General features: G+C 35.7%; 1 protein-coding gene and 2 pseudogenes across 3 annotated transcripts; all 3 read right to left on the bottom strand.

The window, feature by feature from the left end:
- Positions 1-8631: 8631 nt before the first annotated feature.
- LOC306639144 (olfactory receptor 4C46-like) lies at positions 8632-9602 on the bottom strand (annotated as a pseudogene). Its single transcript has one exon. The product of its transcript is annotated as an olfactory receptor 4C46-like (transcript).
- Positions 9603-13230: 3628 nt separating this feature from the next.
- Positions 13231-14177, bottom strand: LOC306639784 (olfactory receptor 4C46-like; annotated as a pseudogene). The gene has a single exon. The product of its transcript is annotated as an olfactory receptor 4C46-like (transcript).
- A 7584-nt stretch (positions 14178-21761) lies between these two features.
- On the bottom strand, positions 21762-22691 carry LOC306639071 (olfactory receptor 4C46-like; the record flags this gene model as incomplete). Its single annotated transcript, XM_079102509.1, has 1 exon — positions 21762-22691. One exon carries the CDS (start codon positions 22689-22691, stop codon positions 21762-21764), a length of 930 nt encoding a protein of 309 aa, XP_078958635.1.
- Between the last annotated feature and the right edge of the window lie 709 nt (positions 22692-23400).

Raw genomic sequence — 23400 nt, 5'->3', positions numbered from 1 at the left:
CACTTTAAACTTGCAATTAGAAGCTTTGGTTCTCATATACATTTTAGAAGAGAAGATAAGTCAGTTCCAGATTTACCCATTTCCTTAAACCCATAATTACACAGGATTCTGGATGTGAAGACTTCTCTTTTGTCATCCTGGGAGGAGTCTTTATACACAAATTGATGCTGAACATAGGAATCTGGAGGAAGGCTGTTCTTTAGAGCGTCCCTTCCCTCCCAATTAATAAACATAAACAAATGTGATAATGAATTAAACTTCAATTTGTCTTAGATTGTGGGAAAAAAAAGGTGGCCTATTGTATTTAATGGTGCTAAAGTTATCTGTGCCATTATTAATACAGTAAGAAATAATAGTTGTAGAATCCTGGTTATTATTTTTAGTACCATTCTTCAATAGAAATCTAAGGGCTTCTTGATGAAATGAGTGATTTTAAGTCTGGGGTACAAATTATAAGATCTATTGAACCGTATGTGGTAGCACAAAGTAGGGAGTTATAAAATGCACGTACATTAATGAACATATGCAAAAAGGAAACTGGAATCAATGGATAGAATCCATCAAAATCAAACCATAAGTGAGTAACACAATATTGAAATAGAGCCTAAACCAAAAAATAAATATCCATGAGTGCCCAAGTATATAAAATATTGAGTAACTAACTAAATAAGAAAACATAAAACACCTCCCATGAAAAACTTCCAAATGATTTTACAAGTTTTACTACTTTAGGTACTTCATATAAATAGAATCATACAGCATTAGGCTTTTTGTGAATGGCTAATTTTTCTTAACATAACGTTCTCAAGCTTTACCCATGTGGTAGCAAGTATTGGGACATCCTTTTAATACTGGATAGCATTCCATAGTATGTGTATATCACATTTTTAAATTCATTCATTTGCTGTAGAATACTTGAATTGTTTGTGTGTGTTGGCTATTGAAAATAATGTGACTAAATGTACATGATTGTACATATATATCTCTTAAAGTCCATGAGTTCAATTCTTCTGTGTTTACACATAAAAATGGAATGGTGGATCATCTAGTAGTTCTAATTTTTTAAGAAGAAATGTCTTTCATATAAGTCAAACATTTTATATACCTAGGAACAGGGCACAAATGTTTCTATTTTTACACAACTTTTCCAATTCTTCTTATTCCTTATTTTAAATAGTAGCCACGTGAATGGGTTCAATGTTCTATTTCTCTATACATTTGATTTACATCTCCCTATGAACAGAGATGTTGAGCATTATTTCTTCTGCTTATTAGCAATTTTTTTTATCTTCTTTGGAGAAGTGTCTACCTAGTACTTGGCTTATTTTTAAAAATTGAATTTTATTTGATGTTTAGTCATAGGTGTTTACATATGTGTGTGTGTATGTATATATATTTCTGGATATTATCTATGATCATGTATGACTGCATGCATTTCTCCCATTCCATGAGTTCCCTTTTCATTTTATTGATTATACCCTTTGTTGTAAAGAAGTTCAATATTTAGATGCAAACCAATTTATCTATTTTTCTTCTGTTACCTGTATTTTGGTGTTTTATATGAGAAATTATATGAGGGGGATAGCGGTCCTGCGGTGGCGCTTCATTATGATCTTTTTGATATTTTTAGAGTTTTAATTCTGACATTTTTTATCTATTTCAAGTTGATTTTGTGTGGTATAAAATAATGGTCCAGCTTTCATGTTTGACATGAGGAAATTTAATTTTCCCAACATCATATATGGAAAATTCTCCCATTCCCATCCAATGATCTTAACACTTTGATGGAAATGATTTGGTGATATCTGACTGGTGTTATTTCTGAGCTCTTTATTTTTTACATTGGTAATATGTCTCTTTTGTGTTGTGATACATTGTTTTGAATACTATAGTTTCAATTTCTTCTCATTAACATATATTAAATTATAAAAATTTGTGAAATCCACTATGGTATTTCTACAAAAACAACATTGTGATTGACAGTAATCACATACCCTCCCTTCACCCTCATCCGCCAGTGTCACCTCCACTGACCCCCATCTTGTTCCTAAGGTAACATCTTTTAGGATATATAATTTTTTTCTAGATAAAATATACATATTTAGTTTCCACATATGAGAGAGAACATACAGTATTTGTCTTTCTATGTGTGGATTATTATTTGTTGGTTTGTTTTTGTTTTTGGCCCTGGGGATTGAATGCAGGGGCACCTAACCATTGACCTACATCCCCAGCCCTTCTTATTTATTTTTTATTTTGAGATAGGATCTTACGTAGGGCCTCACTAAATTACTGAGTCTGGTCTTCAACTTGGAATACTCATGCCTCAGTCTCTCAAGTCACTGGAATGATAGGTATGAGATTCCAGTCTAGCCTGTCTGGATAATTTTACTTTTGCTTAATTGAAAATCTTCTTTTTCAATTCACTTTTCCTCCAACTGAAAGGATTTAATTTTTTTTTTTTTTTTATTTCAGAATAGCACTCCACAGTGTATATGTACCACATTTCTTTTATCCTTTCACCTGGTTATGGAAATGGAGGATGACTCTAAACATTAACTACTGCAAATAGTGCTGAAATAAGCATGCATGTGCAGGTATCACTTTTGTATGCTGACCTCATTTTCTTTGAATACACACCCAGGAGGGGGAGAGTGGTATCCTGCAGTGGCTCTATTTCTAGTTTTTTGATGAGCCTCCATACTTTTCTCCATAGTGCCCACAACAATTTACCTTCTCACAAACAATATGTGAGGGTTCCTTTTTCTCTATATCCTTAGTAGAATTTGTTATTTTTTTGTGTGTGCTAATAATGTTGACCCTACTAGGAATAAAATAGTATTTCACTGGAGTTTTCATTTGCACCTCCCCAATGCCTAATGATACTGAGTATTTTCCCTATATTTATTATAACTTGTTTTCTAGATTTACTGTAGTTCCTCCTTTTCTTTCTCTCCCTTACAGTCTTATTTTTTAGTTAAGTGATTTACTGCAAGTCTTTTTATTTCTTTCCTATTCTTTTTTATTTATCTGTTATGGATTTTTGCTTTGTGGCTACCATAAGGGCTGAGAAATAATCTTTTGATGATACCAAGGTATTTGAAATAATGTAAACAAAACAAGATCATAAAGACAAGATTAGAAATAAAAACAAGAGAAAATACACTAATAAAATACTAAATATTTGTACTCTGTTCCTAAATATTTGTACTCTGATCAGTACTCATGAAGTACTGATGTCCTCTTTAATATCTTTATATTATTATTGTATTTTGGTTTTGCCCATTTCTAACATACTATCATTATTTATTTTATTGCTTTTTCTTCATACTAAAGATATGAATGACTAATGCAGCATATTTAAAATAATGTAGCTTTGGGAATTTGTACAGTTACTCTTGCTCTTGAATTTTGTACCTTCTGGTTGCTTCTTTTAAAGCACTGACTTATTTTCCTTTCAGTTCGAGAAACTCCTTGAACTCCAATTAGCATTTCTGGTAGAACACGTGTGATGGGAATATATTCTCCCAACTTCTGTTTGCCTGGGATTGTCTTTATTTCTTGTTCATTTTTAAAGGATAGTCTTGCTGGGTACAGTGTTCTGGATTGACAGCTTTTTGCTGTTGTTTTTCTGTGTGCTTTTTTTTTTTAAAGATCTCTCCTGGCCTTGAAAGACCTGCTGATAAGTCTTCTATTAGGTCAATTTCGGCACTTTTAGGAGTTTTGTTTCTTCCCTCTTGCTGCCTTGAACCTTCTTATCTTTCGTCTTCAAGAACTTGATTGTATGATATCACAGATTAGATATGGTTGAATTAAGTCTGCCTGGTGAACTTTGGTCTTCCTGTACCTGTGTATTTGTATCCTTCTCTACTTTGGATGGTTTTCCTTGAGTAAGCTGTCTACCATCTGGCATTCTCAAGTTTGTCTTGAACCCTAATAGCTCAAATATTGGCTCTTTTACCTTTGGCTCAAAGGTTCCATAAACTTTGTTCCTTCCTCTCCATTCTGTTTTCCCCTTTGCTCCTCTGAATGTATATTTTCAAATAGTCTCTCTTTGATCTTATAATACTTTGTTCTGTTTGATATATCTGCTATTGATGCTATCATATTTTTATTTTCACATGGTATATTTTTAGCTAAAGGATTTTTATTGCTTTTAAGTTGCTTTAATCTGTGGTATAGTATTGAAACATTTTTCTATGTTCTCTTGAAGCTTGATGGGATTTCCTCTCGATGCAGTGTTCCTTGGTGTTGGGATAGGGGTAATGTGGAAAACTTTCTTTCCTGATTTAAGAAATGTGTCATTTCTTATTATACTACAATCAAGCACTGTGGTCTTCACTTGACTTTGTTATCTGTTTTCTGTTTTTTAGATACTTCACAGACAGGGGCCGATGTCCTCTATTTGTCCATGTTTAGCATGTATATGCTGTGAAACCATCAGTAATCAGGCTCAAGTTGTTTTTCCACCTCATAGGAAATTCTCCTTGAGTCCACAAATGGACCAGGAAAGAGAAAGCAATGTAGCAAGAGAGTACTTTCTTACTCACTACATCTATTTCAAGACTGGTGGAATTGACTTTCTTCATGTTCAACAACTGAGACTTGGAGGACAAAAACAAGAAAATAAAAGATTTTTAAAAACCACCAATATTTTGGTCATTGTCCCCCAGGGTCATCCAGGACCTAAAGAACAATGGGACCCCTCTCAGGTCCTGCAAATCTGGTGAGCCTCCCAACTCCCTCATCAGGGGAATCTAGAGAAACCTAGAAAACAGGAAGCCAACTGCTGCATATTCTGCAAAGAGAAGGTTCACTAGGAAGGGAAATGTTTCCAATGCTTCCAAGTTAATTCATATGTGGTCAGCAAGACCACTGTTACCCATCCTGGCAGATATTAGAATTGGTAGAAAAAAATGGAAGGAACCAAGAGTTTTCTCACAAATTTCTAAAAGTGACTCCTGAGAAGTTTCAGCTGACCTTCACATGAAAAAGAGGGGGGTTACTTTGGGGCCAAGAAAGGATCACCAGTCAGTAGGAAATGATAGTCAAAGAGAAATACATTAATGTGAGGGTAAAAGAAAAGAAAAGTAAGAGAAGAGTCATATATGGGCATTTAAAAGGGAAAGCAAATGATCCTTTCAAATGTAACTTGAGATGTTCACATTTGATAGCCAAAAGTTAAATGGGATTTTATGCATAAAAGTCTAATAGAAACTCTCAATGAGTCTTGAATCCCATTTCTATGCATAAATATAATGTACCAAATAATAAAGTAAAAAATAAAAAGTGGAAAAGTAGAATCTGTTAAAATCATTTTTGTCTTAAATAATTTGATTCTGACCTAACAGATCTGTCTTTTAAAAATCCAAATCTTGAGACACCATTGAAGCTTACATACCTAACCTCACTGCACTGTTACCAATATTAAAACCCATGGCGGTATACTTCTTAATCTCCTAAAAAAAATGTGTATTTTCCAAATGACAAAAATTCCATGATTAAGTCCTAGAGCTCTTCTCAAGAACCAAGGGGCACCAAAGGCTTAGCCACTTTTAAAATGTCACTGGGCAGATAGTTCCTATACACTGGTCAGGTCATTCTATCCAGGTTGCAGGTAGCCTGTGCGCCATGGTCAAGGCTTACACTAACTTGCAGTGGTTGACTCCCTGGCCGCCATGGTGCTACAGAACAGGGGAGCCTGGCTGCCTCAGGAGAGGCATTATAGTTTCCTCAGGCAGTGTAAGAGCAATCCTAAAACAGGGCTGGAGAGACAATCCTCAGGTAGAGGGAGGGCATTTCTACAGGAAATGGACAGACCTTTTTCACTTTGCAAAAGTTCTTATTTCTTTTACTTCAGTTTTCTCAATTCCTTCATCCATGTGGTGATGGAAACTTGGATCTCACCCATGATTCTTCTCTTTCTAATCTTCCTTCTTATATCAGTGTTATCTGCAGCTTTTAAAAATATTTGGAGAACAATTCCTCTTTCTGTGTGTGTCAGTTTGTGTTCCACAGAACACAGAACTGGAGATGAAGATTTTTACCAAGTGGCATATGGAAGTCAGGGAAGCCAATATGGTAGGGAAGAAAGTATGTTGTCTCAAGTGAAGTCTGGCTTTAGCTTTGGCCTCTGCAGCTCTACAGTACTCCTTGTACTGAATAAAGTGGTCTGCCTGGAGGCCAGGGGACACAAACCTTTTGTAGTCTTTTGATAGTCTGTTATTGTCCCCTTGATTCATAAAACAAGGTTCTAACTACATCACTTGCTAGATTTGAAATGCTTTCAATGTTTGACCCACAGTCCTTAACATTAAGCTTTAACAGTATTATGAGACGTTTCCTGATCTTGGCCTTCTCTGTCTCTCAAATATCAGAAGTTACAATTTACCTTTATACTAAGTTAGTATGCAGCGAATGCCTGGCACTAGTGGGGTTTTGATGAAAATAATGTTGAATGAATGGATCATTTAATAACTATAACTAAGTTGAATTGAAGTTTTTCTGCAGTTCTTGTTTTTTTAAATCTGTGTGTCCACTACCTGTCCTAGGAATGATTTGACCTCATATCTTTACTATTCACGCTACTGATCCCACCCTAACCCTGGGGTGTCATTTTTTTATGTTTTTCCATCTATGAATCCTTTTTCTTTCCCTGTCAAATTTATTTTATTTAATTTTAATTTTTTATTTTTACAAGCTGCATTTTGATTCATTGTATGTAAATGGGGTACAAATTTTGATTTCTAAGGTTGTACGCAATGTAGATTCACACCATTCATGTAATCATACGTATACATAGGGTGATATTGTCTGTCTCATTCTACTATCTTTTCTTCCCCTAACCCCTACTACCCCATTTTCCTCTAAACCCTCCAAAGTTTTCTCATTCTTCTTTTCCCCCCTGCCACCTGCCCCCTTCATTATGTTATCGTCATCCACTATCAGAGAAAATATTCTATCTTTGGTTTTTTGGACTTGTTCTATATAACTTAGCATGATATTCTCTAACTCTATCCATTTACCAGCAAGTGACATAATTTTATTCTTTATGGCAGAGTAATATTCCTTTGTGTACATATAGCACAATTTCTTTATCCATTCATCAATTGAAGGGCATCTTGGTTGGTTCTACAATCTAGCTATTGTGAATTGAGCAACTTCTTGACTCATGCCCCAGATCTCTGTTTGGTACCTATCATGTATCATTTCATAGCACCCTTTCTGTCTTACTCTTTCTAATACTCAGCAGTAATTTTCTACTCCTTTCTGAGAGTCTCTCGATTGATTTTAAGTTTAGAAAGGAAGAAGCTAATTGTACTTTAAGTCACACCAGAAACCCATCAATATATATTCCTTGGAAGCAAAATAATGTTTATTAATGAGTGAAGGAAGAATTGCATTAAAAGTACTTAATACTGTAATTTCTTTGTGTGCAGAAAGATCTATGTGTTATGAAAAACAACTTTTCATAATGAAATATAACCACAAAGAAAAAAGAAAATTATAAGCAGCTCACATTTGTAGAATAATAAGGTCCTCCTGAGGGAATATCAAGGTAAACACTTTTCATATATTGTGAAACTCAGTTCCATATTCATTCCCATTCCTCAGTTTAAGTGAAGGTTAGACAAATTTTTGTTTTCATTTAGAGGACAATTGAGAATTCTCTTCAGAAGAAAGAAAATATATATATTCTGAAGAAAATAAAGGCAGAAAAATTTCCTGTAATCTCATGTAATCATTTTTAGTGTACATTTTATTGAATTCACTTCTGTGATTTATACTTTTTAAAATTTATTCAATATGTAATCAGGTTCCAAACATTGTGCAACTTGTGAAAAATATTGGCAGCCAGCAGGCAAGTGCTTTATGGATTATAACTGCACTTTTAGTAAATAGGAATTCCGAAGTGACATTAAAGCACTCTTATTTAACTCATCACTCTTTCTAATGGGTTATCAGCAGGCAATGATATGAACAATACCCTGTTTCTAAAGACTAAAAGGAAACTTAGAAACATAGGTGAATCTTTCTTACCACTTGTAAAGTATATGAATGACCCAAAGAATTTAGATACCATAATATTAAAAATATATGACCATCCATTCTGACTTATAAAATAGTAATGAATAATGATAAAATATCTTAATTTTAATAATAGATAATCAAAGAGTATTATAATATGCTAAGTACAGTCCTCTTCTCAAAAATTGTAACAAGCAAAATTATTGCTGTCAGTATATGACTGGAGCTAAGTGGATGGTCCAGAAAATCAGTCATATTCTGGTTACTGGGTCATCAGTACATCTGTTCTGATAACTCCCCGTTTCTGTCAGGAACAATAGCAGTGTTTACATGATTTAGTGTGACAGACATAATTGATCAATACCAGTGTTTTTTTGACATCTTCGCTTTTATTAGAAGGAAACACTATAAATCCATATAAACAGATAAAGTTAGGAGAAACAGGACCAGAATTGGTAGAAACTTGTAATGTGTGTAAATTGTCCGGGGTTAGCTTGTCTCCATTTTCTGTAACTATTTCTACTTCTTTCAAAGCAGAGTTTATGAATAACAATTTTTATTTTCATGGCCTTCCAACATATTTTGCTGAGATATTAGAAAATGTTCATTCATCCTTTCCTCTCTTGAATCAATGTTGGGATTTAAGCACATTCATTTATCAAATAATTTTCCTGCTGAACAATTTTCTAATGGCACTTTCCATTTGAGCATTTCTCAAAGTGTAAATCACAGGATTTAACATGGGAGTTATCATGGTATAGAATACAGCAACTGCTTTATCAATGGATAAATTAAATGGAGGTCTCATGTACATAAATATGCAGGGAAAAAAGAATAAAATGACCACTGTAATGTGGGAGACCCAGGTGGACAGGGCCTTGCGCCTGCTCCCCATGCTCTGTGTCCTCAGGGAGTGCAGGATGACCACATAGGAGAACAGCAGGAGGAGGAAGTTTAACAGGCACATGAACCCACTGTTGGCAGCAACGAAGAACCCCAGAGTGTGGATATCAGTGCAGGCCAGATTGAGCAAAGGGTTCAGATCACCATAAAGTGATCGATGACATTAGGGCCACAGAAGGGTAGTGGGAAGATGAAGAGCAGCTGGATGGTTGCATGGAAAAGCCTCCCACCCACGACACTCCCACTAGCAGGATGCACACTCTCCAGTTCATGATGGTTGCATAGTGCAAGGGCTTGCAGATGGCCACATAGCGGTCATAGGCCATCACTGTGAGCAGAATTATCTCAGCACCTGCAAAGAAATGTTCCCCAAAGATTTGGGCCATGCATTCATTGAAAAGCATGGTCTTCTTTTCAAGGAGTGAATCCACGATCAGTTTAGGAGTATTGACAGAGGCATAGCAGGCATCAATAAAGGAGAGATAAGCCAGGAAAAAGTACATGGGGGACCCCAAGAGTGAGCTAGCAATGATGGTTATCACTATAAGCAAATTTCCTGATATAGAGATGATGTAGATGAGAAAAAACACAACAAATATAATTTTCTGCATCTTTGGGTTTTGTGTAAGTCCCAGAAGAATAACCTCTGTCACATTGTTTGTAGACTCCATGTGTTTCACGTGGCAGTTTATTATATTACCTGGAATGGTTGACAGAACCTTGAATTTATTCATCTCTTCCATTCTAATAAATATTAAATGCCTGAATTCCTCTGAGTTGTGAAATCTTAAGATATTTGTATGTTTTTGTGGTATCATTTATGTTTTTAGATGGAACAAAGGACTTTGAATTCTTGAGGATTTCTCAAATTGCTCCTGGATGAATAGTATGAAAAAAGTACCTTATACTTTTGTAAACTGGATAATAGGTATCTTAGTACACTTACATATCTGGAATGAGTTTCATCCTGAATTGAAATAATGGATTTCATACACCAGTAGTAGCTTAGCCCAAAAAGGGAGGTAGAAGATGAATGTACTAGATATCTATTTAAATGCAAAAAAATTTACACCTTATTATTAGGAAATGGAGAATGACAAATGAGAATAGAGAATGAAAGGATCACAAGGATGTTGAGTAAGGGGAATCTTGGCTACTAGTCTCATGTGTCCAGGATGAAGCTGAGTGAGGTTCAGAGGAGTAGAAGCCAGAGGCAGGAGCCCCAGGTAGAAATGTATTATATTTAATATAAATAATTTTGGAAATGTAATAAAATATAAAAAGATACTACAAAATAACCTATATTTGGTGACTAATTTCAAGAACCTACTAATAGTTGATAATGAAATATTTTAATGTGAATTCTGTGTTTTCCAAGGTACAAAATATTATGCACACAATTCATTTTAATAATTAGAATAGCATTGTGTTTGGCATTATTTTGTACATTTAACAGGTAAGAAAATGATGTCAGAAACTAATGTTTACTGTTCTAAAAACAGTGACAATATTTTCTGAATATTTCTGAACATTTCATGTGTTTTAAGCAATTTAATGGATTCGTGTTGCGGATTCTCTTACTTGGGGTGCATTTCCTGCCAATTCACACAACTACATCATCATCTATAAAATGAGAATAACAATACCTCCTCACCATTTGTTAGGAGAATTGATTGTTATGTGAACAGATCCACCCCAGAGCTGGGGATACACATAGGAACTTTCACTCATATTTATCACTGTGTGTGCACTCAGCAGAGAGCAGAATTGACGGTTTGAGAAATCACACTGAGAAAGTTTTGACCCTACAACAATCTAAGGAGGAATGATTTCCAAAATTACTTTTAAAGATGTCAGAGACACCTGTATTATCCAGTATTTGACACCAGAAAGAGTCCCACTTGTCTATGTTTAGACCAAAAAGTGATGATTTGTGTCCATTAATATTCATATTTAGGTCTTTTGTGTGTGAGTGGTGTATTAAATTTTGTTTTCAAAATTAACCCCAGTTATTAATTTATATGTCTATTCACTAAATAATGGTCCCTGGTGCTAGACAGCTGGGTTTTAGAAAGTGCTTCATCTTTATCAGTAACAAATTGTTTAAAGCTAAATTAGGTTAATATTATATTGCAAATGAGCTTTGAAAATTTGGGGTACAGATGAGATTTTCTATGATTGTATTTGACAAATATAGAAAAGTAATGCTACCTGTATATAAAAAATAACACTATTTTATAAACATCACCACTGTTGAAAACCTACTTTTGCAGATGTAGATGATTTTAGTGACATTTCGGTGTGTTCAGGCACAAATCCATCATCAAATGAGTTCCTCTTGCAATAAGAATATTTCAATATGAAAGATAAAATGGAGTTGAGAAAAAAACACACTCAATTCAGTATCAAATCAAACATTTTTAACCATGTGTCTTTTTAAGTTTAAATCTTTCAGTCTCACATAAGAGACTAAAGTGATTTCACAGAAATCCAGAGGTTTTAATTTAGAATGGATTCACTTGATTCACAGTGGAGAAATGATCTTCATTACCTGGTTCTGGTCCATCAGGGCAGGATGTAGGAAGTGCAAAGGAAAAGCATTTCAGTGGGTAACTGCACACACAAGGTGTCTGCTCTACAACAAGGAACATTTACATCTCACACTCTCCAGATATTTAAAGTGGTTCCCATAAAACCTCAGGTACCTTGCTTGCAGCTGTGCATCCTCTCTCAGGAATGAGTTATCTGCTTGTTGGAAAGGCTTTGTTTTAGAAGTGATTGTCTTGGCATTATGTCTGAGTGTCACCCACTCTTGAACACAGATGGTATTCCCTGCACTTTGAAGGTAAACAAGTGGGGATTGATAGGAAAGCTGAATGCCATGTAAACAGCATGGTGGCCTAAGTCCAGCCTGGAGACCAGTGGTGCAGGCTCCCTGATGATACTTGTCACAGAGGAACTTTTTAATTCTTACCATTTTTAAACCACTTATGAAAACCCATTCTTGATTGCTTGGGAGCTAAAGCAGTGAAGACATAACTTTAATGAGAGACATTTTAAGTAGATAACTCCAAAGCTGCTTTTCCTAATTTTCATAGTCTTTTGGAAATAGTCAGAATCCCCAGATGACTCTAAATTAGTAATCCCCAGTCTCAGGGTCTGATCAGTTTGGAATAATAAGCAGCATGACAAATTTGGAAAGATATTTGAAACACAGGAAGAAAGTTTAAATCTCTCCATATTTTGTCACTTGGCATTGTTTATTGTTTTCCATTCTGTCATTCTTTGAAGTATATAGGTATAAATTGTTTTGGTTTTAAATTAAAATTTCCTGATGACTAACTACAGGAATTTTTTCATATTCATATTTTTCATTAATGATACTATTTTGTGAAAATTCTATTTATATAATTGCATAATTTAAAAGTATTTTTTCCTGATTTCTTCCTATTTCATTATAAGTGCTCAGCATATTACAGATATAGTCTTTGTCAAGTCCAGTGTGTGTAAACGCATACACAATTTACTCAAAGCCTGTGGATTCTGTTATCATTTCTCAAATAACACTTGTTTGAGGTATAATTTACACACAAAAAATGTACAGAAATATTATATTAAACTTGCTGTTGGGAGATAGATATAAGTATATGAAACTGTTCCCACAATCTAAATCATAAAACCATTCAATCACCTATCTTATCCTCTTCAGAATTGTTCCTCACCTCTTGTTTGTTACTATTGCTGTGATAAGAACATCTAACATATGATCTACCATCTTAGCAAAATTTTAAGTATGGAAGGAAGTACAGATAAGCATAAGAACTAAGGTGCATAGACTTCTAGAACTTATTCATGTCATGCAACCAAGCTTTTGCATTCTTCGATTAATATCTTCTCTTTCCCTCTTTCCTCATTTCATGACTATGGATATTCCACTCTATGAATCTATGAGTTAGACTCTTATACATTTATCCTATAAATGTTGCCATGTCATATTTGTCCTTCTGTTCCAGACCTTATTTTTTTGTCTTTTTCATATTGTCTTCTGGGTTCATCCATTCGGTTGTAAATGAAAGGATTTTCCTTTTGTAAGTCTGAATAATGTTCTGTTATTTACATATGTTGGATATTCTTTATGCAATATACATGCCATGGTCCTATGTTAGGTTGACTCAATTTTTTAAATCAACTTCAACTTTCTCAATGCAAAGTTCATGAATAAAATCTTTTTAATATTTGTCTTATAATTATACTTTGCTGATACATTCCAAAACTTCTTGCATCTTTTACTGAGCCGAATCACTGCTGAGTTTTAGGCACATTTATTTGTGACCGGAAATACCTGATAAATAATTTCCTCATTGCATCTTTCCTCTGAGCATTTCTGAAACTATAGACAAAGGAATTTACCATGGGATTTATCCTGGTATAGAATACAGCAAATGCTTTATCAAGGGTTAAAGTAACTGATGATCTAATGTACACAAAAATGCCAGCAACAAAGACTAGGACAACCACTGTGATGTTGGAGGCACAGGTAGACAGGGCTATGCACCTGCCCTCCAAGCTGTGGGTTCTCAGGAAGCGCAGGAACACCACATAGGAGACCAACAGTAGGAGAAAGTTTAATAAGCAGATGAACCCATTGTTGGAAGCAATGAAGAGCCCCAGAGTGTGGGTGTCAGTGCAGGCCAGATTGAGCAAAGGATTCAGATCACACATAAAGTGATCGATGACATCAGGACCACGAAAGCGTAGTGGGAAGATGAAGAGGATCTGGATGCTTGCGTGGAGAAAGCCTCCCACCCATGACACTCCCACTAACAGTCGACATACTCTCCAATTCATGATGGTTGTGTAGTTGCAAGGGCTTGCAGATGGCCACATAGTGGTTATAAGCCTTCTCTGTTAGCAGAATAATCTCAGCACCTCCAAAGAAATGTTCCCCAAAGACTTGGGCCATACCTCCATTGAAAAGGATGGCCTTTTTTTCATGGAGTAAATCCACCAATTGGTTTAGGAGTATTGACAGAGGAATAGCAGGCATCAAAAAAGAAGTGATAGGCCAGGAAAAATTACATGGGGGAGCCCTAGAGTGAGCGGGCAATGATGGTTATCACAATGAGCAAATTTCCTGCCATAGGGATGATGTAGATGAACAAAAACACAACAGATATAATTTTCTGCATCTTTGAGTTTTCAGTAAATCTCAGAACAAACTCAGTCAAATTTTTCTTATTCTCCATGAACTTTATGTGAAAGTTAATTACATAACCTGAAAATGTTGACATGACCTTTGTTTAATTAAACTTCTATATCCTAATAAATAATATGTGCCTGAATACTTCCGAGATGTGGGAACATATGTTTAATTTTTTTTTTTGCATGTGTTTTTTACTTCTTCAAGTGGGACAAAGAACTCTGAATTGTTAAAGACTACTCAAATAGTTTCCTGTGTAGAGTTTTTTCAAATATATAGATGAAGAAGTTTTGTAAACAGACTAGGTTATCTGCCATCTAAGCATACTTAATTTTCTGAAATGATGTGTAGCATGAATAGATTACACTGTTGCAGTTTAGTCCAAAAAGGGAGGTAAAAGACAGATGTAATAGATTTCTCAACACAGGTAAAGAATTTTGTTCTTTATTGTTATAAAATGAAGAATAATAAAAGATAATTGATAATGAATGGAAGGATGACAGGAATTTGAAGAAGGGGGAATCTTGGCTACTATTCTCACAAATGACTTTGTAGATGTAGCTGAGTGGGGTTCCGTAGTAAGTGGAAGTCAGAGATAGGAAGCACAGGCAAAGTACTTATAATAGTTGATATAGAGAATGATGGGAATCAACGAAAGTATAAAAGAGATACTATATAATAATCTACAATCCTTATTGACTAAATCTCATTACTATATAATTGTTGATATTCAAATATTTAAGGTGTATTTTGTGCATTCCAAGGTACCAAGGGCTATGCACACTTGATTCATTTTAATAGTTAGAATGGCCTTTGTGTTTGTTATTATTTTATTCATTTAACAGGTAAGGAAATGATGTCAGAGACTAATGTTTACAGTTGTAGAAACAATGATAATGCTATCTAAAGCTTTCTGAACATTTCCTGTCTTTGAAATGATTTTATAGATCCTTCCTGCAGATACTCTTACTTGGGGTAAGATTCTCTTACTTCTGACCCTACAAAAATCTAAGGAGGAATGATTTCCAAAATTACTATATTTATTAAATATATTACTATTTTTCATTACCTGAATACATCACAAACTCTCCTCTAGTTATCTGTCAATTGAAATGTAGGTGTCTTCCATATTTTATGTACTGTGAATAGCATAAAAAGAATTTGGGGACACACATAATTGAGATTCTGATTGAAATTCCTTAGGTTATTAGTATTAGTATTAGTTTTATTTTTTGAATGTTTTAAAAATGATACTCTTTCATACTCTTCCATAGAGGCTGAATCAATTTACACTGCCACCAGCAGTGACATGTTTTACCTTTCCCCACACCCTTGCTACCATTTGTGATCTTTTTTTTTATTAATTCCCATCCTGTCAGGTTGAGTTGCTATCTCATGATTCTGATATGCATTTTTTCTAATGATTATTGGTAGAAATGACATTTGTATAAAAATGTTGGCAATCATTATGTCTTCTTTGAAGAGACATCCATTCTAGGCCATTTTGTTTATTTGCTTATTTTCTGTTTATTTTAAAACAATACATAAAAGCATATATTTGTACATGTTAATGGGGCACCATGTTATATTTTGGTGCATATACACACATTGCATAAAGTTTAAAGCAGTTAAGTCATATTTAAGTCTTAAAAATTAGCATTTCCCTATGGCACAAACTCTCAAAATAATTTTTTTTAGTGTTTTGAAGTGTGTGAAAAATTATTGTTAACGGTACCCACTCACTCTTTCTCTCTAATTGTTACTCTGTATCCATTTATCACTGTCTCTCTCTCACCTGCCCCCCTACTCTCTCTAACCTTTGGTATCCACCATTGTACCCTCAACTTCCATGAGTGCAAATTCTTTTATTTCTCATATGAGTGAAATCATATGGTATTCGTCTTTTCTGCACCTGACTATATCATTCAACATAGTGATTTCTACACACTTTTATCTATTTTGTTGCAGAAAACAGGATTTCTTTCTTCTGTATATGTACCATAATCTCATCTTTCATTTCTTGAAGGGCAACTAAGCTGATCCTATACCATAGTTGTAATTAATTGTGCTACAATAATTTCTTAAGCCTAAGCATTCCTCTGTCTTTAAATGTTTGCCCTGTAATACATCTTAGTCACTAGAAGTAATAAGTTATCCATTGTAAAGAGACAACATGTAAGTCATACCAAAATTTTTAATGCCTTTCATTTTTATGATACTCTATCATACAAACATGGAGTATATCTTATTCTAGTTAGGATCCCAGTAGTCTTATGGTTGTACATGATTTAGAGATTCACTGTGATGTATAGGAAAGTTATGTCAGAATCAATCCACTGTCTTTCCTATTCCTTAATTTCCTTTTGATATGTATCCAGGAATGGGATAGCTTAACCATTTCAAAGATCTATTTTTACACTTTTGAGGAACCTCTATGCTCTTTTCCATCGTGGCTGTACTCACTTATGTTCCCAAAAACAGTGAATAAGCATTCTTTTTCTCCACTTTATTTATCATCATTTATTATTGTGTTTGTATAATAATAGTTTTCCTGGGAATGTCTTTGTTTCTTCTTTTTTTTTTTTGAGGGAAGGGGAGTGTACTGGGGATTGAACTCAGGGGCACTCAAACACTGAGCCACATCCCAGCCCTATTTTGTATTTTATTTAGAGACAGGATCTCACTGAGTTGCTTAGCACCTCACTGTTGCTGAGTCTGGCTTTGAACTCTGGATCCACTTGTCTCAGCCTCCAGAGCTCCTGTGAATACAGGCATGTGCAACCATGCAACCAAGTTTCTCTCCTTAATTACTAAAGCACAGCTTTGGTCCTGACAGTATTCTTGACTAACAGGTTTGCATTTTTTTGTGTGTTTGTTTGCTGTGATTTTGTGTGTTTGAAATCATTTTAGAGATTCTTGGTCATGTAAAGTTTTGAAGTTGAATGAAGGTGCATGACTTTCTGATTTAGTGATTCAGTTTTGACATTCTTTCACTTAAAATAAAACTTCTTAGCTTGAACATATCGAGAATTTATTAGGAATACATCTCATTTCTGGGAATACTGAAACTACCCAAGGGGATAGGTGTTTTCTGGTCATATTTTCTGGTCAGATTTTTCTGATTTCTTATTCACTGTGCTGTTTGTCATTATAACTATAATGCTTTTGAAGGTTAAGGGATGCCACTGGGCCCTGGCTACCCCTGCATAAAACTACTCTCTTTACATTTAGATTTCTTACTTCAGGGACCATAGTTCCCATTATAAAGTATTTTGTGTGTGTGTGTGTGTGTGTGTGTGTGTGTGTGGTGTTTGGAATTAAACCCAGGGCCTTGTGCATGCAAGGCAAGCACTCTACCAACTGAGCTATATCCCCAGCACCCACTGTAGGGTCTTAACCACAAAGGAAGAGCAATCACAGAATTCTTCAAGGATGTCAGGGCTCCCTTCAGAAATTTATTTCTCATAGGAGTGATTAAATATGTGTCTTCTGAACCTTTCCAGGGTGGTCAAGTAGGTCCTAAATGACAAATAATGCTACATTCCACTTTTTCTAAGCCTTTGAGTCCCTTTCTCACTGTTAGACCAGGGAAAGTTCAGAATTTCTAGTTTACTCATGAGCACTATTTTAGTGTCTTTTTTTTTTTTTTTTTCTTTCTTTCTTTCTTTTTTTTTTTTTTTTTTAGAGAGGAAAGATTTATTTTGGCTCACAGTTTCAGAGGTTTCAATCCATGCTTCACTGGCTCCATTGTTTGTGGGCCTGTGGTAAGGCAGTACAACATGGTGGAAAGGCATGCAGAGCAAAACTGTTCACATCATGGAGGCCAGGAAGCAGAAAGCAGTTGGGGTTCTAAAACAAAATACACCCTTCAAAGGCACACCCCAGTGACTGACTTCCTTCAACTTTGTCCACCTGCTACTAGCCCACTCAGGTACGAACTTATTAAGGAATTACTCCATTGATGAGATTAGTGCCTTCCCGATCTAAACACTTCCCAAGGGTTCTATCACTGATCATTGCTGCTTTGGAGATGAAGCCTTCAGCCAATGTGACTTTGGGGTACATTCTAGATGCTTTAAAAAGAAAAACAGGTTTTCTTAATAGGGTCTTTTTTGTTGCAACCAACTAACTAAACCAAGCTCTTCTCTACTTCCCTGAGATAAAATACTGAAAAAAGAATTTTTGCTAAATAAACCTGTATCATTTGGCCTCATCCAATCATCCAACTTTATGTTTGTTCCACTGTTACCCCATCTTCATAATATGTACTACCACACATGTTCCTATGAATGTTACAAATTTTATGTAGCCCATTGGATTCCAGTGTATCTATTCATGAGTCACACTTTGTAGCTTTTTTAGGTTTCTTTTTTAATTTGAGTCTAGATGTAGGTCTAGGAGCCAAAGGGTGTGATGGATGTTAATCCAGAGTCAGAATTATCTTGCAGAGCAACTGCCTCAGGGGAGATGATGAGTTTCTTTAGGAGTGGGTATAACACCTACTGGTGTAGGGATGCACTTCTACTGGAGTTGGAGAAACCCCTTCCATGTAGGAAGACTCATAGTTCTGTGTTCCATCTTCTCAGTTCCCTCATCCATCTAGTGACAGAAGAGTCATGATTAAGTCATGACTCTTCTTTCACTCTTCCTCAGTTGTTTCTTTTTTATGACTTATAAATATTTGGGGAACTATCTCTTTTTTTCCAAATCAGTTTGTGTTCTATAGATGCAGAACAAGAGGTGAGAACTTTTATGAAGGTGATGTATGGAGGCAAAGACTTAGAGAAGCTGATGAGGTAGGGAAGGGAAGTGCATTGTGTACGTGAAGTCTGGTTTCAGCTGGGAAACCTGGCAGCTCTGGACTGTTCACTGTACTATACTGCTGACTCCACATGGAGGCAGGAACCCAACTTTCATGGTCTTCTAATAGTCCTTTATTGTGAGCTTTGGGTTCCAAACATGGGGGGGACATAATCCCTGGGTTGTAGCTTCCCTTTCATTTTGTTAAATTACCTGGAAAAGATTAAGACTGTGAACTGTTAGCATCCCAGACTCATGCTAGCTGTGTGGGGCCCTCAGGCCTTGTAAGAGGAGATCTGAAGTGCTTTCAACAGTCCACTATACTCCCTTCACAGCAGGACCAGTGTTGAGTCCACAGTCTTTCACACTCTCCTCATTACAATTGTCCTCTGTTAACCTGCTGTCAATCTTTTTCTCCTTCAAGTTGTTTCTCTTACTATATCTTGAGTTATCATTGTGGAACTAAAATCAAACCATGTCACTCACTGGTTTAAAAGTACTTTCAATGTTTTCTCCATGGTCTTCATCATTAGGGTTTGACAGGATTATAGGAGCCTTCATGATCTTGCCTATGATTTCCTCTCCAATATTAGGAGTCATAATTTACCTTCATAGTAGCTTAGTGAGCAACTATAATAGCTTAGTGGCTCACACCTATGGTGTTTCAATGAATAATTTTTTACTTAATAATCCCAATCATGTGGAGTTGATTAGTGTTCTTGAATGGTCTTTTATGCCTCCTGACTCTTGTTGTCTATTACCTGTCCTAGGAATGCTTTGACTCAATTTCTTGTCTTTGTACTCTACTGATCCCGTTCTATTCTATGGGTGCCATTTTTTATGTGTTTCCATCTAGGAATACTTTCCTGACCCTCCTCTTCAGATCATTGTTCAGTGGTCCTCCAATGTGCTTTCACAACATCCTTTCCCTTTTACCATATATAACTCTCAAAAGTAAGGTTCTGTACTCTCCTTGGAGGCTCTCAATATATCCTTAGCTCTGTGAAGGAGGTAGCTCTCTTGTAGGTATCTTGTCATTCACCTGCAAAGCTTTCAAAATATCAATATTCCTTTGGCTCAAACCTATGTATGGCAAGAAGTAAATGTGAAATATTTTTGAAATCGCTTTTTGTATAAGCAGAGTTACTTAAATTTAAAAATAGCATTTAATAATAAAATGTGACCACCACATAACAGAAAAATCATGAAAACCCCACACCCATAGGAGAATGAAATCTTGTTGAGAGATATTGAAGTAAAATACATGTTCCTAAGATGAGAAACACATTTAAAAATTTCTCATTCCTCATATTAAGTAAAAGTAAATATGCAATGAGGTTCCTCTAAGAGGTCTATCTGGGATTCTCCTCAGTCTAAGTGAGATGAAGGCAGAAAAAAAAAAAAAAAATCCCTTGTCTCTCTTACTCTTTCCTACAGTGTATTTAATTTATTTATGTTATTTTATACATTTAATCTTTCATTCAATACTTATTGGGTGTCAGACTTTGGTATGTTCTGGAGATAATTTTTAGCAAGTAAGCAAGATTTTAACTGGGTATTTAGTAAGTAGAGTTCCTTCCTGACATTCAAGTTTTTTATATTTTTAATAGTTCTTTTTGATAGGTTATGAGCTTAGGGTGACCTTAGCACTACACAACCCCTCTGAAGATCACAAAAAATGTAGGAATATCATTGAATCTTTGTTATTCACGACACAGAGGTTAAATATTCCATGTGTTTTCAAGCTCTAAAATCCTTAGATACCATAATATTACTGGAAAAATAGGAACATCAGTTGTGATATGCATATTAATAAAAATATTAAAGAAAGCTGTTTGATTATTAGTTATGATCACTTAGTATATATAATGTGCATGGCACAGTTTTGTCTGCATTGAAACATGTGTACTTATATGATCTTTTTCTCATCATTTCCTGGGAGTATATCATAGGAATTTAGAGCATGCTTTGGAAAATCAGGAGCTTTCTGGTTATGGGATCATTACTGTATCTATGTTGACAGCTTCCTCATTCGCCAGTATCTGCACAGGTAAAATGGAGATAATAACAGTTGTTTTAGTCAGCTTTAGCATGGCTATGACCAGAGTACTTGACAAAAACAATTTAGGGGGGGAATGTTTCTACTGCAGGCTCATGGTTTGAGAGGTCTCCCTCTGTAGGCATCTGACACTACTGATCTTGGCCCAAGGCAGCACAGCATGAGGGAAGGGCCCATGGGAGGAAAGCTCAGCTCATGGCTGAGTGGGGAGGAGATAGGGAGAGGAAGGGCTGCAGGGAAGAGAGCCTTCCAGGGCACATCCTCAGCGACCTCCTCCAGCCATGCTCCTCCTGCCTACAATTACTACCCAGTCAGTCCATTCAAACTAGGATAGCCTATCAGTTCACTGCCCTCATAATCTAATCACTTATCTCTGATATTTCTACATTAACAGGTGCTTTGGGGACACACCTTGAATCCAAATTATAACAGCAGTGTATATATCTCATAAGTGTTATAGAGATTATTACCCAATAACACTATTTGTAATTATTTCTTTTTTAAATTTTTATTAGAAGGATAGCATATGAATGTATATACATGATTGAAGCTAGCGATACAAAGCCCTGATTAAGAAGAATTTTACAAATATGAGAGAATCATCCTGGATTAGGTGTTCTCCACTATTTTGCAACCATGTATGGTTGTATCAATGAAGAATTTACGAAAGACATTATGGTTTTTCTATATCCTTTAGGCATTCCTTGCTGAGATTGTTCAATATCTTTTGATCCTTTCTTCAGTTAAATCAATATTGGACTTGAGGTATCTTCATTTGTCATCTGAAATGGCTTTGCTGCTAAACAATTTCTTAATGGTATTTTTCATCTGAGCATTTCTTAAGGTATAGATTAACGGATTTAACATAGGAGTAATCATAGTATAGAATACAGCAATGGCTTTATCAATGGGTAAAGTAGCTGCAGGTCTCATGTACACAAATATGCAGGGAACAAAGAACAGGACAACCACTGTGATGTGGGAAACACAGGTGGACAGGGCTTTGCGCCTACCCTCCAGGCTGTGAGTTCTCAGGGAACGCAGGATGACCACATAGGAGACCAGCAAGAGGAGGAAGTTTAACAGGCAGATGAACCCACTGTTGGCAGCAACAAAGAGCCCCAGAGTGTGGGTATCAGTGCAGGCCAGATTGAGCAAAGGATTCAGATCACACATAAAGTGATCTATGACATTAGGGCCACAGAAGGGTAGTCGGACAATAAAGAGGAGCTGGATGGTTGCATGGAGAAAGCCTCCCACCCATGACATTCCCACTAATAGGCGACATAATCTTCGGTTCATGATGGTTGCATAGTGCAAGGGCTTGCAGATGGCCACATAGCGGTCATAGGCCATCACTGTAAGTAGAATGACCTCAGCACCTCCAAAGAAATGTTCCCCAAAGATTTGAGTCATGCATGCATGGAACAAGATGGTTTTTCTTTTTTGCAGTGAATCCACCATTGGTTTAGGGGTATTGACAGATGCATAGCAGGCATCAATAAAGGAGAGATAGGCCAGGAAAAAATACATAGGGGACCCTAACAATGAGCTGGCCATGATGGTGATCACAATAAGCATATTTCCCATCATGCAGATGATGTAAATGAGCAAGAACATAGCAAATACAATTTTCTGCAACTCTGGATTTTCAGTAAGGCCCAGAAGAACGAACTCCGTCACATTATTCCTATTCTCCATGTACTTGATGTAAAAGTTACTCACATACCTGCAAAAAACAATCCAACCTTGAATTTGTTAAACTTCTCCATTCTAATAAGTAAATAAAGGATAGATTCTATTGACTTGTAGGAATATATGTGCAGATTTTTGTATTCATATTTTTGAGTGAGGTGAAAAAAATGTTCTCAGTCTTGAGGATTACTGCCCCTCCCAGTGCAGATTCTGCAAAGACTGTATATGGGAGAAAGGCCAGAGGCTGAGCATTCTTAATTGTCTGAGATGACTGAGAGACTAATTTGAATTCAGAGGCTACATTCATAGTGTCATGTAAACCCCAAATCAGAGGTAGGAGCGGGATGTGACTGCCTTCAAGGTATAACTAATGAATGTTGCCCTTTTTTCCTTAGGAAATGGGGAAGTGTGAGAGCTTAATAAGAATAGGAGTCAAGGATGATGAGAGCTTAAGGAAGGGGAAATGAGATGTTGCTGTTGTAATCATCATTTTGTGTCCTGGATGAAGCAGAGTGGGGTTAAGTAAGGGGTGAAAGCCAGAGATCATAATTCATGTAGCAGATTAATTAATGATAACAACTGATGTAAAGAGAGGAGGATGACACTTAGGAAAATGTAACCAATGTACAAAAGAGCAACTATAAAATAATTCATAACATTTGTTGAATGAATCTAATAACTGTATGACACCTAATTATAAAGCAAGTAATATTTG

This window comes from Sciurus vulgaris (genome assembly GCF_902686455.1).
Source record: "Sciurus vulgaris genome assembly, chromosome: 11".
Lineage (NCBI taxonomy): Eukaryota > Metazoa > Chordata > Mammalia > Rodentia > Sciuridae > Sciurus > Sciurus vulgaris.
The sequence above is the reverse complement of the archived record's forward strand: the minus strand, read 5'-3'. Positions and strand labels throughout refer to the sequence as shown.